Source organism: Nothoprocta perdicaria, unplaced genomic scaffold (genome assembly GCF_003342845.1).
Source record: "Nothoprocta perdicaria isolate Ctin4 unplaced genomic scaffold, notPer1 scaffold_108, whole genome shotgun sequence".
NCBI lineage: Eukaryota > Metazoa > Chordata > Aves > Tinamiformes > Tinamidae > Nothoprocta > Nothoprocta perdicaria.
The window spans coordinates 2,411,256-2,426,829 of NW_020454183.1; the positions used below are offsets into that span (position 1 = coordinate 2,411,256).

Sequence of the window (15,574 nt, forward strand, 5' to 3'; positions counted from 1 at the left end):
ATCACCCTATAGGCACTATTTAAGATCACTTCTCAACATCCAAGTCCATCCACTTCAACTGTTTTGGACAGGACTTGGATGTCTGCAAGAGAAAAGTAAAAAAGTTTATGAAATAATTGATGTGACAATCTGCAAGAAGTCAAACAGCAAGTTTCATCAGATCATCTAGTAGAAGTGATAATTACCAAAGCAAAGGTTCAATTCAGTTGGAAATTACACACACTTAGGAAACAAAACAAGATATAGGAACAAGAATGACTTTATTTGTACTTGAAATTTTACATTAGAAAAACTTTTATTAGAGCTAGCAGGAACTAAACTGCAAAATTTTAAATCATAGCTAAAAATACAGAAGAAACCTCTGAAAACAGTCTATACTCATTTTAACCTTGCAAAGTGTATTGGCATCCACAGTAAGAAAAAAACATACAAAAGATTTAAAAATGCAGTGTTACAAGTTATTATATAATGGTCAGATTCTTCAAAAAATCCCAAATTATCAATATTTAAGTAATTCTTTCAAAGAACAGTTAGCCATTATAGCTTAAAAATGGAAATAAACAGTCTCACATCTAGTGTGGAAGGCTCAGTATCAGTAGGTGAAATATCACAGCAGACTGGAAGCTCTCACGATGGAACCCACATATTTCCATGGGTATCAGGGGCGTTGGTGTAAGGAATATTCCAAATCCATGGGTGATCTGTAAAGCAAGCCAGAAACACGCTCATGGAAAATTCACTTATCAATATGAAATTTTGATCTTCCTACTTAAAGCTCCCATCAGTTAGAGCACCGTACGTGCAATTTCAGCTTACAGAACACTTGGCTTTTTTCTTTTTTCAAATGTAAGATTTAACTACAGATTTGCTACAACAGGTTTTGCTTTTCCCCCAAGCGTTATTTTAAATGTAAATATCACAACATTACCCCAGCTGCAGAAGTTCATTTCAGACAGAATACAAGAACTGCAATGCAACCTAATCTGCTTTGGCTCAAAGGCAGCAACTTTCATGCTGCATCTCTCAACTCAATGGAATTGTAAGAAAGAATTATAGTATTTCTTTTTCACAGGGACAGAGAGAACTCAGTATATAAGAATGTCCCTGCACAAACTCAGAAATGTCCGAGTTCCTCACTTCTCCCAACATTACATCTTTAGATGAGCAATTGGTTTGCAGCAGATGGTTCCCTCCCTCCACTTCTGCAAGCCCAAGAGCTATTCCTACTTTCATGCTCTTGGAAAGGAGAACAGGCAAAGCAGCAGGAGCTAACTGATAACTTAGCAGCCTACTCTAGGCTCTTCCGCCCACCACATACACGTTGCAGAAGATCAGCTTGTTTAAGAAGCCAAATTATTATTCTACTTCCCTCAGGCTACTGATAAACAGAAAAAAAAATCCTGATTCAGAATGATCTGTCTCAAGCAAGTTCACGGAACTGTAGCCTCCAGCCTGGTTCACTTCCTGAGCCCACAAGGACGGTAACACTTATCTGCACGAGGCATGGGTTCAACTGAATTTACTGAAGATAACGGCATTTCACCTGTCAAAATCTGGCTGTTCTACACATGATAAACTTTATGTTAGTGAAGATTTGCTATATGCTTATCAGCCTAACTTTTAGGTAATCTATTAATTATGGCTATTGCTGTGCAAATTCCAAGTCTATGAGAGCCAATAGTAGTTTCCCTAAAATATGAAGTGGGAATTGCTGGTAGAGACAATAGGAGCAAGTGACAGGGGCAGCAGCAGAGGGACTAGCTTCAACACAGAGCACACAGTGACAAATGCCCAGGCAACTCACCGTATGGCTGGGCCGGGATCTGCACAAAGCAGCCCCTTTCACAGGCTGCCAGGGTAAGCTCAATTCTAGAGCACTTCTATATGGTGCTGCAAAACATCCCCCAGCCACAAAAGTGTTTTACAAATATGTCCATTTATGGTGGTAAGAGGGTGAGTGAGAATAAGAGCTTCCAAATTGCAACAATATTCAATCTGCTTGACATGGAGAAAAGACTCTACATTTAGATTTCCTAAAGACTGATGGGGAAGTTACGAGTCCCAGCAGCATAATCACTAGAGAAAGCACAGCCTACCCAACAAATGCCATCAGTGTTATAGAAGGACACCAAACAAAACAAGCATCCCTCTCTTCCCCCAGTTTGAAACCCTGATACAGTTTCTAGATGAAATAAATAGTCACCTGGCTCTCGGTAACCCCGGATAGGTGATTTTCAGGCACAAAAAAAAAACCCAAGCAGCTTCGGAAAGCTGTGGAAACTTCACATCCAGTTGGCACTGCACTGCCTCCAACTCTCTGGACTGGTTTTTGAGAAATCCAGACCAAGGGATCCCTTAAAGGAAGGAGCACCTTCATCTCTTCTTTAGCTTCTTTCACCTGCCTCTTCCTTGAAAGCCCTATGCATCATTTGTATTTTATGTGAATACCTTCCTCTATAGTGCTTATCACCTTCCCAACAATCCTACTACTACAAACTGCAATCCCAAAATTAAGACTAGAAGTCTAGACACAGAATAAACCTAGTGTTGGAAGAAGCATTAAGGCCTCCATGTATTCAAATTTGGGTTACTGACCCCTACATGTGACATCAGAATAAATCCAGTCCCACTTCAGGCATTGAACCCTGGGATCAGAAATACATTCTGCAGCTCAGACCTATCCATCTTCACTACAGTTTGCAGTTTTTCTGTTGAATTCAGCAGAAAACAGTCAGGGAGAGACTAAGAGGTACAGAAATAAGGCAGTTGCTTTAAAGCACTCCAAAAGGCTTCAACGTCTAATATTCAATTATTGAGTTCTATTTCATTGTGCCAATTCTTTTTCATTGTGCCAAGGCTAAAAAAAATATTGTTTTTCCCTCAAGATAGCCATCAATGTACTTGGAAGTTAGTTCTATTAATGGGGTGTTGTTGGCTGTATAATAACATCTGATGCTACTATAACAATGTATGTGTAAAATTATTACTAACACAGATTAAAATTCACTTTAGAGGATCTCAGTTGAGGCTTCCTGGATAATAACTTAATGACTACCTATTCAATTGCCTCATGGTACAGCAAATGAGTTCTGTGATCAAGAAAGTTATAATAGCTAAAAATCACAAATTGTGTGATGTTCCCCGACCACAGTGAGCAGCTTGTTCTCTTGCCAGTACTAAGAATCTCAGCTACCTCCCCTTTCTCTAATACGAGCCTGTTGAAAGAAACTTCTCTATGGGCCGAAACCAGAATGACATGAAAATTAATTCTCAACAAAACACTGTGTTTTTTCCGAGATCAGGCCAACCTGCATAGGAGAGATGTCACATCTCGCTTGCAGGTGTTAACATGATAAAAGAGTAGTCATCATCTGAAAGATTCTAATGGGAAATAAATCTAAGTATGACTAGCAACACACAAGGAATTTTAATTATGAAAAAAACAGCTAAGGTAGGCTGTTGTCTCTATACATCCAAAATACTAGACGGAATTATTACTTGTTTTACTTACAAAAAACTCTGGAATTATCACAAATTATATACTTGATCTGCAGATTTTGAAAGGCTTTCTCATCTGACTACTTCCATTTTTTTTCCATAGGCTTCTTTGCTATGATATTCTGAAAAAAGTCTAATATACAGAAGAGTTTACGAAATTATTGTACCAATATACTTTTTCTCTGTCAAGATACTAAACAATCTATCATCTACAATTATATTATTTTCCTAATCTCCACAAGTGCCCTGGATATCTACTGCCCTCAAACAGATTTCTGCTGTTGTACAAAGGAGCAATTTGTAAAGCGTTTATAACATACAAGCTGTACACAACAAATGTTATCTGCTAAAAGATTAATAAGGCTCAGAGTAGGAATGATCTTAGTCTTTGCTTCAAAGGTGCCAAATATGAAATGTGCATGCTATTCTGCAGCAAGATACAGAATGGATACATCATGCATAATAAAACTGTAGCTTCTTCCTGCAATTCCATTTCTCTCATTTTGTTCTGGTAATTTAAAACAGCTTGAAAGAAATAGCTTAAAAGACAAAGTACAGATTTTATGTGCAACTTTAATTTAGATGCCTTAACTACTTATTGTCATGCTTCCTCAGGCCTTAGCTACAAAATTTGCACTCTGAAGACAGAACACACAAAAGACATGCAAATACTACATCGTGCATTGTACACTTGTCCTGGAAAATAAGTAAAATAGGATCCTTACTTAGTCCTGCTTGACTAACCTCATCACCTTCTACGAAGGAATATCTAGCTGGATAGATGAGGGCAGAGCGGTGGATGTCATCTATCTGGATTTGAGCAAGGCTTTTGACACTGTCCCTCACAGCATCCTCCTGGGCAAGCTCCAAAGGTGTGGGATAGATGTGTGGACGGGGAGGTGGATTAGGAATTGGCTCGATGGCAGGGTGCAGAGAGTGGTTGTCAATGGTGCGGAGTCCAGCTGGAGGCCTGTACTTAGTGGTGTCCCCCAGGGGTCAGTTCTCGGTCCGGTCCTGTTCAACTTATTCATTAACGACCTGGACGAAGGGCTGGAGTGCTCCCTCAGCAAGTTTGCCGACGATACCAAACTGGGTGGAGTAGCTGATAGCCCTGAGGGCTGTGCTGCCATCCAGAGGGACCTGGACAGACTGGAGGACTGGGCGGCAACAAACCTCATGAGGTTCAACAGGGGCAAGTGCAAGGTCCTGCACTTGGGGAGGAATAACCCTGGACACCAGTACAGATTAGGGGTGGACCTGCTGGAGAGCAGCCCCGCAGAGAGGGACCTGGGTGTCATGGTGGACGACAAGTTGACCATGAGGCAGCAGTGTGCCCTGGTGGCCAAGAAGGCCAACGGGATCCTGGGGTGCATTAAGAAAAGCGTCTCCAGCAGGTCGAGGGAAGTGATCATCCCCCTCTACTCAGCCCTGGTGAGGCCACATCTGGAGTACTGTGTCCAGTTCTGGGCTCCCCAGTACAAGAGGGATGTGGAGCTGCTGGAGAGAGTCCAGCGCAGGGCTACCAGGATGATCAGGGGCCTGGAACATCTGCCCTATGAGCAAAGGCTGAGAGAGCTGGGTCTGTTCAGCCTGGAGAAGAGGAGGCTGAGGGGGGACCTGATCAGCGTGTATAAATACCTCAAGGGAGGCAGTGAGGAGGAGGGGGGCGGCCTCTTTTCAGTGGTGGGCAGGGATAGGACTAGAGGAAATGGCTTCAAACTGAAGCATCGGAAGTTCCACAGGAACTTAAGGAAGCATTTCTTCACTGTGCGGGTGACAAAGCCCTGGAACAGGCTGCCCAGAGAGGCTGTGGAGTCTCCTTCTTTGGAGATCTTTAAAACCCGCTTGGATGCACCCCTGTGCCACGTGCTCTAGGTGACCCTGCGTGAGCAGGGGGGTTGGACTCGATGACCTCTGAGGTCCCTTCCAACCTTCGGCATTCTATGATTCTATGATTCTTTTTTAAAACCACTGGGCTGACTGTTGAAACAAAATATTAAGAGTGAATTTGTCATCTCACAATACCCTCAAGTCCAGTAAGTGAAATATTTTCTATTAGGAATATTATTCCTAGAAACAGAACAGGTTTTATCTCAGAAGGAAGAGTGATCTCTTAGGGTTTGCACCATTTTAAGGTGAGAGGACCTGAAGTTCTCCAGAAATTCAAATATGACACAGCCAAGTTCTTTCAAACTTTAGAAAGCAGACAAGTCCCAATGTAGCTATACATTATCACAGAAAAAAAGGAGATACTTAGAAATATGAATGGCTTGCCCAGTATCATCTTCCATAATTTCAATCCCTTCACAAATATTTTAATTATATGGCAGAGGATTCTAGGACTTCTGCTCTTCTTTCAAAGGAGAGAAAGGTAGAGACAAAGGGCAGTCACATTTTCCCAGGGCTTTTCTGACCTCCCAAGGATACAGTAGGTCCCTGTAGAGGAGTTCATGGTAATAAACGATTCTTCTAGCTTAGCTGGACCAAACTCTAATCTCTTTTTAGGCACTCTGCACTAGGAAAGATAAAGGAAAGCCATCACAAGTCTTTAAGAAAGTTGTTTCCAGTTATAGGACAAAACCAAGTACGTGAGCAGACCAGAGCTAGAGACAAACTTGCAACAGTTCTTCCTATTTTAGTCAAAAAAAAAGTCAAACTGGTGCTCAGTGTTAAGTTACTAGTTCCCCAAAATCACTACAAATGTCTCCTAAATGTAATTTCACCATACTCCCAATTTCAACCCATTGAAAAACTAGACAGAATAACAAGTACTGAATATCTGAAATTACAAGGAAAAGGTCAATTTGTTCAATGCACCCTGGAAATGAAAGACTGAACAGCGAGCAGGGTTCTTCACAAGGGAGAGACCTGTTCACATGAGATGTCACAGATCCTTCTGTACATCCTTGAGCTGAAACAGTGCCTGTCACAGACTGCAGACATTAGCTAGTGTGTAACTAATAAATTGCTAAGTGAGCTGCTCATTTTTTCCAAAATGCTTTAACTTGTATTAAAGCAAATTTCCATCTTTTTTGCCCATTGTTCTTCAAGTCTCCCATGGCATGGGATTAGACAGTTTTATCCCACAGTTATTAAGGGTAAAATTGATTTCCGCTGGGAAATAATGAAATGCATTTTAATACATTTTCAGAAATTGTTAGAATGGCTGAGGAAAAGTCCTCTACAAAAGGGAAATAACTGCAGACTAGCACAGCTCATATAATTGCTGTATTTATAGTATAGGCAGTAACTTTAGTTTCATCTGAACTCAGCTGGAACCTCTCTTGACCTCCTGTATGAAGATACATTTTCTGTATGCACCGTACAGAAAGCTGAACTGGAAGTAGCTGCTTAATGAGAAGTTACTTGGTCCCTACTTTGTAAGTGTTCCCCCTCACTTCCCCACAGGGTTTCAAAAGTTCCTGAACTTATTTTTTTAAACAGCTTAGAAAATGCTGATATGAATTCCTAGCTTGAAACTCGGTCATAATTTAAAATATTAGTCTATGGAGTTAAAATCGGGCACTACACTTGATACTAAACATTTCTGATGTGATTGCTGACAGATACCTTAAAACTTCTCACCTCAACTTGAAGGGATTATATTACTGCCAGCAATTGTTTTCAGACAGATTTTAATGTTGTTCTGTCTTCCCTGGAGGCAGATTTAAGGACTTTGGTTGGCATAAGCAGGTGGAACTTACCTGCACATGTATGATAAAACACAGCCTTGTAGAACAGTAAACAGGAAACAAAAGCTAGAAATACAACTGCAAGCTATGTGAAAGTCACCGGAAAATACTAAATGTGCTACATGCCACATAGGGGATAAAGCATCATTACCATATCAGAAGCATCTTAAAGCACATCTATACATCTTTCAGCAAGTAAAGCAACAGTTTAGCCTACAAGTGTATTTCAGTGGAGGATAACCCCGCTTTCTGTAACAAAAAAGTAAAACCAAAGTTGTCTCTCCACAACATTCATTTGTACTGTTTAAAATTTTGGGAAGAAAAAAGGAAGAACAAAGTCTTCATAATTGTTTCTTCAAGCAAGTATCTTTCTGTTTTGCCTAGATCTAGGATTTAGAATGAAATCCACTCTCTAACTCATGAGACAAATGAGACCTACAGGCGAAGGTCTCATTTTTTCCTCCTTCCTATATGGTGTAAATGAATTAGATCAGGGATCAAATTATTTCACTGTTACTGAACTTAAACTTTAAGAGTTGTTGGATCAAACCCAGATGGACTATTTACATTATTTATTGATGAACTTACCACTATCTGCTGAGAAGTATTTTTATTGCTTTTCAAGATACAGTTATTTCACTGTAACAGCTTTCACACTGGAGCCCAGGTCCAATCTGCTGAATAGCAGCTAACACAACAGATAAAGGCTCCACCACAGGATAACCCCGAACCTGCTCCAGTAAAAGCATTTCCACAAATTAAGGACCAGCTTTTTCTTTCCCTTTGTCTTTCACCATTTTACAAGCAACCTACACTGCTACACTGGGTGCATCTCATCTAAGATGTGAATTTGCACACGCACAGGAAACGCCGACATACTTTGGTATAGCTACCTTAGAACGTGACAGGGCAAATGTCTGGTCCTTTTCTGACCATCTGTTCCTCATTCTCTCAATTTCTTTTGCATCCTTGCTGCAGAAAGGGATTTTCTGATTATAGGAAAATGGTGTGCTGCTTGCTTTCCCATGTTGAGAAAATCTGAGTTCATGGAAAATCCCCCGGAGCATTTTCTCCTTCAATTACAGGGATCAGTCAATATGGTTTCTTTAGGGAAAGGATAATTACTTGTATCTCTGCTTCTCAAGACTTCATTAAAATGAATCTATTTTTATATCCTTTTCTAGAGGCTTAGGGAGTTGATAACCATACTGTTAAGGATAGATTATTTTACGATGACCCCATCTCATAACATAGGCATTCTTTAAACATCTTTTCCACCAGGAGGCTTAGAAACACAAAGAGAATATTCAGGAAAGAGGTGGAAAGGAACAGGTAAGCTGGTATTGCTTCCATTGAAGTAAATTCCATTCAATTCCATTCCTTTCAAATGCTTTTTAATGGGAGAAAACAGAGATCCAAAAGCTGAGCGACTTCCACAAATAAGCTTCACACAACAGGGAAAGATGGGGAAAGAAAAAAAATAAAAGCATCTTTTATATGACCACTGACCAATGTCAGTGATGCACTAAGTAAAAACGTCAGAATTAAAACAGAACCAACATTAATTGTTTAACTAAATCTTAGTAGGAAGACTAGGTGTAGTAGATTTGAGAACACACATATCTGTATTCTCATTTTCAGCTTTGTGTTTTTGAAAATTTTAAAACAAAGTATGACATTTTAGAAAAACCTTTTGAAAAGCCTAAGTTTGGGCAATAGCTACCAAACAGACATCAGTGCCTACACATTCCAGAGAACAGCAGTCACAAAGACTAAAAGGATTCATCCACAGGCACAGACACCCACAGTACGCCCTGGATCATCAGCTAGTATGTGACCTCTAACAATAAATTCCTAAGACCTGAAAGTCAACCTGATAATAATGATAGCAACATTTATTCTCTTTAATTAGCAAGTAATCCAAACAGAATAAACCAATCTCTCCCCCAAACACTAGTTAGCTTAACAATAAAATATTTCTGTTCACCTCTCAATATCCTAGAAACCTGACCTAAAAAAGCATATAACAAGAGTATATATTTGGTGCAGAAGGTGTTTTCTGTAGAACTAATTTGTTGGTGGGCAAACTTGTGAGTGTACATACAAGAAAAAAAAAACTCTGGAAATGGGTATGAAAGAAATACCCAAGGCAAATGTGAAGTTAGGAACACTGCTGCAAATCAAAAGAAATCTGTTTTCCTAATGTTTAACATTATGGAAAAGAAGTGAAAAAACAGTATTTAGCTTGTTGATCCAGAACCTAAGTAACAATAAAGCAAAATTAGACTCAAAATACTCTGTAATTGCTTGCTTTAAAGCTGCAAGCAAAACATGGAAGTGGTATCACAAGCACAAAGTCAAACCAATAGTGTTAAAATCAAGTTTTGGAACGTAAGTTTTCAAACAGCTTGTAAAATCACTCAGAATAATTTGCTCTAAAGCAAACAAACTATTATGCTATATAGTATGTACATATAACCTGTATGCATACTATAGACATAATATATATAATACTATACCGCCTACTACTATAGAAGTATATGATACATACACAATTTTAACTTTCCCAAGGTACACCTTACCTTTGCTGCCGTACTGTTCTGGGGGCAGGTCATAAGGTACAGGAAAAGATGTCACCGGATCTCTACGCTCCGAATGCAGCTTGCCTTTTACATGGAAGTAACCTTTGTCCAAACCCTACAGAGGAAGGGTAATATAAAGAAGGTAAGAACTTATTAGTTTGTATGAGGGAGATGGTGTGAGAACCTAGTTTACTGTGCATACTTGCTCAACAATAAGAGTTATAGCCTTATTGAGGCACCAGGTACTTGCTAAAGCATCTTTTCATCTTAAGATTTCAGCCTCACTTACTGCTCCTACTTCAGTCTTTCACATTTGCTGGTTTGCCCCATAGATCCGTATCAAACATGTTCTACGTTCCCAGTCCTTTACACCTGTCTACTTCCACATTCAGATAGAAGATCTGCTTGAGGCCTTGCCTCTGTGAGCAAGGGACCTGAGGAAAGCCGCGTGTGAGCAAGGGACCCTACTGCTCAGAGAGACCAGAACAGTCACCCACAGCCTTCACTGGCACCATACAGGCAGCATATCCCCATACAGTGAAGCACTGCTTTTTTGGCATAAACACTTATGGACACTGGAATTGAATTTTGACTAGTAAACACACAGTGTTTAATACTTAATAAGAAAAGCTTTAAAAACCTCTCACTGTTCAATTTCATCTTGACCATATTAGATGTTTGTGTGTTTTGAGAACTGAATTAAAACTTTTTGCACAAGCAAAGCTTCAAAGCAGGCTTTTCAGATAATTTGGGTAAAGCCACGTGTACTAAAAGATTCATACATAAATTCAAGTAGTTTCAAATCATAGTGTGACAATGAGTTTCAAAAAGAGCTAAAGATTACAACTTAAGGACTCCAAAAGAAGACATGCTACAGTATAACGCAATAAAAGAACATATGAAGCTAACAACTTAAGTAACTCTGGCAAACAACAATGCTTAGCCACTTCTCCATTTATAAGTTTTAACAAGATTTTCAAAAGCAATCCCCAAAGGTGAGATTCCGTGGTGGTAGACAGGACAGCAACATAAATTCTTTCTAATTCAAATAGTTTGATCAGAAGACTAGGAATTTAAAGTTCCAATTCTTTATTCCAAATCATTTCTAAATTCTAGTGTTCCATATGAACATATGGACGCCTTAAATAAAAAGGCCTGAATGTTGACTGATGTTTCCATCCTTGCTGTAGCTGTCAGTCCAAGAGTTATTAGCCCTCTGTTCTGTGGCAGCACTAGCAAGTTCCATTAGTTTAAAAATCTAAGTGTCAACTGCATAAACAACACCATTTATAGACGTTACTTTTACTACCCTACAACTTCTTCTTTTACTGAAGGTTAATGTCATCAAAACAATAGTGTTGTAGATAAACTAGGAGGGGAGACTGGCGTCTGAGCACACAGTACACCAGAGGCAAAGCAGCCTCACACCTTTTCCCTCAATAATTTGGAAACAGAGTAGAGAAAAAGGAGCTGAATCAATATATATTAGAAACAGCTCTAGCTAACAGCCCACAATGCCCCTTTACAATACAGGACCTTATCTCATGACCCAAAATAACAGGAAATTAGTAGTTATGAAGTAGAAGATGGCACATATTACTTCAAAGGCGAGGTTAAATCACAGCTTTTTACAGGCAAGAATAGGATGGGGAGATGCTAGAGGACTGTCCCCACCAGTGATCGTTTCAAACATCACTTCCTTACACCTTTAGGGCAGTGGAATTTTGGTAAACGCCCATTAAAACCAAGCTACAGTCCCTTGTAGGCATGGACATTTAAAATAACGTTATGCCATTCAGAACATCAAGGCAGAGATACAAAGATTTCAAACAATCATAGTTGACTGAATTGAAGATTCAGAATTCTCAGAAAAAGATGACATTGAACCTCGTACAAGTCACCACTTGCCAGCTTTTCACTTAGATACCATGTGCACCTAGTGACAGCTGCTCAACATCAGAAGACACCTTCTCTGGCAGGTCATGAGTTATATACATACTATACATTTAACAATTTTTTAAGCATATATTCATCCACCCCTATATACATGAATACACACGAAGAAATATGACCAAAATCAAAGCTACACTACTCTTGCCTTGCAAAATCTAAGTTTACATTTTGTAAAGTCACTGCTATGAGAGCACACAGTGTACATATGAACTGCCACCCTAGACTCTAAACACCCACTTACCAATAGCAGTCAATTTAATTCAGACACCAAAGGCAATTCCACTCAATAGCCTAGAACAGAATTCACATCTATTCCACTCAAGTTCAAAGCTATGGGTGCTTCTCAGACAGCATGAAGAGCAAGCAGCACTGTATAAAAGTTTGCAGGACATTTTAAGTCACTTCTTCCTATGCATAATATCTTTTAATCATCTAATCTTCTAATTTTCATCTCTGCTTCATTTTTCTACCTACTCTGCCCCAGAACTATTTCAGTACATTTTCTTTTCAGGCTTTTTGCTTTCCTCACTTGCCCTGCACCTTGCTCTTGTCTTCTTGTTCTCTCTCAGTACTTCGTGATATTTTCTTGTTCCAGAAAAAGTCTTTTTTTTTTTCCTCTGCTGCTACTCTCCCAACCCACCATCAACGCATTTATCACTCAACTCCCAAATTGTCCCATTTGTCCCTCAGAATTCAACTTTTTCTATTTTTCTACTGAGGAAACACAGAGAACCCCACCACCACTTGTAACTTTTCCTCAAAACATGCTGGAGTAATAAAGTCTAGGTTATGGAATACATTCTGTAACAAGGCTCTCTAAGGAGATTCACATGCTTTTAAAAATAACTTTCGTGTGTCTATCTTTACACAAGATCACACACAAATTGAAACTAGTCACACATTTCGCCCGTTTCAAGCATTTCCTGGATGTTGACAGCTCTCAATAACATTCCCCAAAACAAAACAAACCAGCGGGGTCTTGCCTAAAAAAATGTTGCCTTCTAAATTTTCCTCTGAAACTACATTCTTTCTTCCAGAATTTTTCCTCTGCAGACTTTTTGACACTGCTGTCTACAGTAACGCGTTTTGAAGCGTTCAAGTGAGCAGTACAAAGTTTTTGTACCTTTAGCCTTGAAAATTCTTACTTCAGATGCTGCCACTACCTTTCCCAGTACCATTTCTAGTACCACCATCCACTGTAGAAGTAGGGCTGCCTGGAAGGGAAAATGAGGAAAGAGGAAAGGGAAAGGACTGCTTTTAAAATTCTGCTGTAAGATTTCAACTTTTACTGTTTGCCCAAAACCAGGTACACTAGGGCCTTTTTTTTTTTGAGCAGGGAATAAGTGCCATTCTTTAGCCAAAGCATCTAAAATGCTGCTTGATTGTACACTGTACAAGCAGTATAAAATCAGGTACTTAGTCTAAGTTTCATGATGAGCATGTTCCTATAGCCAAAAGGAAACACAAGAAAAGCCTTCCTCAGCCTTTTGAGAAGGCATTTATTCAAACTACAGCCTTACTCAACTGTATCAGTAAGGTTTTTTTTTTGTTTGTTTGTTTTTGTTTTGTTTTTTTTAAACAACAAGCTCACAGTGACAAATTCAGGTATCTATACTCAAGCTCCTGGGTCTGGAAAACAGGCCTCCACATCTCTACCAACTGAATTTTAAAATCTTGTAAAAGATTTTATTTACAAGATAAACAGTAAAAGCAAGCTTTAATATCCCAAAGTCCTTGTATAAAAAATCTAGTTTATCCACAGTGTATTTATCTTTTCCTATTCAATTCTATCTGAAAGTAGCTAAAGAGGAAACTGCCACTACATCATCTTGCAAGTTAAGTTTCCCATCAAGAAGCAGAACCTGCTTTAGTTGTGGTTTAAATTAATGCTGACTGCCATCTGACACAGATTCAGTTCATATCCCCTTTTCACAAGCAACTAAGCAGCAGTTTTAGCTTTTATCAGTCACAAAGTACCTATCAAAATGCAGTCTTTCAGGAGCTGAAATACTCATGCCTGTGTCTGATTTTCTAGAAGTACCTGTAGCATCTGACACCGTGAGGTAGCAACATCCCATCTAATTAAACGCTTTGTTTGGTGGCAACTATGATATTCCTCTGATTTTGTACTTCCCAATGCTCCCCGTCTAGTATTATACTAACAGGCCCTTTAAAAGTCAAGTATTTCACAAACATTTTCTCACCATTTTACAAAGCAAGCTCAGCTTATCCTACACCGTTATCAGATGCAGCAGCTGCCATGGTCCAAGGTTCTGCTTCAGCTGCCTACAGGAATTATCTGCTTCAAGTGTTTTCCATTCAACAGTCCAGGCTCATTCAAATATGGACTGTGACTTAATGTGGTTCCCAGAACACCTCCACACTGTTAAAGCCCCTATTGTCTCAAAAGGTTCTAGGTACTAAAGATGTAATTTATAGCAGCCTCTGGAAAGGAATCCCCAGCAGCTAAGAGCAAAGTGAATATGAGTGAGGGAAGAGGCAGAAGGCGAGAAGTAGAAATGGCGACAGAAAGGGAAACGCAGTTCAAACACAGGCCACAAGTGTTCTAGAAACATTGCTTTTTAATCAAGAGAAGCTTGTGATCTAATGTCAGCATCAGCTGATTTCTCCCTAAGCGCTAAAATTGCAAACGATGACAGCTGCTGCTATGTTGAGAACAACCATTCAACACAGCCCTGGGAGTCGGCACTAACGCACCAGGCCAAGGCCCAACCTCAAAGCCGAAGTTCTGGAAAGCACTTTAAGAAACAGAAAAAGCTGGCAAAAGCTGGCAAACAAGTGACCCATTTCCAAACTTTTATTCAGCAGAAAGTAGAAGGCAAACAGATGCTCATGACTAGCAAAATTAATTCACTATGATATAGTGTGTATTATGCAAGTCTTAATTTTGACTAAAAAAAGCATCTGTAACTGTGATCAAACCGCATGAAACAATCAGAAAAACAGAACTATCGAGAACTGAGTTGGCATTCAAACAGCTGGAGAGTACTGAGGCTCTCGAGAGGCAGGAATGCTCCAGTTAGGTGTTAAAACATTTCATCTACTTTGTATTCTGTGCATTTCTAATGATAAATATGCATTAAAAATCAGCTGCCAAAAGTAAGGTTGCCTTTTTCTAGCTCTCCATTATCCTTCACTTAACTAAACCTATTCTGCAATATATTATTTTAAAATCCCACTGAAGAAATAAGTGCCATGTACATAATATACTCTGCATTATAGTAAGTTATCTTAAATAAATTATCTAAAATAACTCACCTCTCCCTGCTTGATCTTCACCCTCCTCATACTAGCATCTCATGCTGAGTAGGTTCATGGAACCAACCCTTTAAGAAAAAGGTGAAATCAAAATATTTTGATCTGATTTGAAGCAGATTGGGATCACAAAGGTCAGTTCCTCTTACCTGAGGAGTAGAGCCTCACACATCCTTTGAGGAAACTACCTCAAGTTAAGGATGCTAAATTAATTCCCATTTAAAGATGTTTGGAGTTGTCATCTTGACGATGACGACTTGCCAGAAGCACTGCTGTGGAATAAAATATTACAAATCCATCTTATTTATGAAAAGCAGGTCACTGCAGTGACAGCAGCTTGTGCAGCTACACCTGAGGAAGCCTTCAACAAGCTAGTGTGGTATTTGTGACATGATTCTTGTCATGGCTCTGTGCTCCCTCCACTTCTTGGGCACTTCTCACCGAAGTCTCTGCTATAGCCACTGAACTCGCAGTTCTCAAGACAAGCAACATCTTGTGTGCATTAAGCTATTTTTGGTTTTCAGATAGAAGACTTATGCATGCATCGTAAGGATAAACTTACACTGCAATATA

The 15,574-nt window shown here is 39.4% G+C and overlaps 1 protein-coding gene across 2 annotated transcripts in view; it reads right to left on the reverse strand.

Annotated features, from left to right (window-relative positions):
- Positions 1-318: 318 nt before the first annotated feature.
- The window catches only part of TDP1 (tyrosyl-DNA phosphodiesterase 1), a 39,819-nt gene continuing 24,563 nt past the window's right edge, over positions 319-15,574 (reverse strand). The window contains exons 14-15 of one of the 2 annotated variants that reach the window (XM_026046811.1): positions 9,773-9,887; positions 319-701 (exon numbers count right to left, since the gene is read on the reverse strand). In XM_026046811.1, the coding sequence (XP_025902596.1) occupies positions 628-701; positions 9,773-9,887 (189 nt within the window). In that variant the 3' untranslated portion in view covers positions 319-627. Of the gene's footprint in view, positions 702-9,772; positions 9,888-15,015; positions 15,073-15,574 lie in introns of those variants that run through there. The other variant, XM_026046818.1, reaches the window with a different exon arrangement.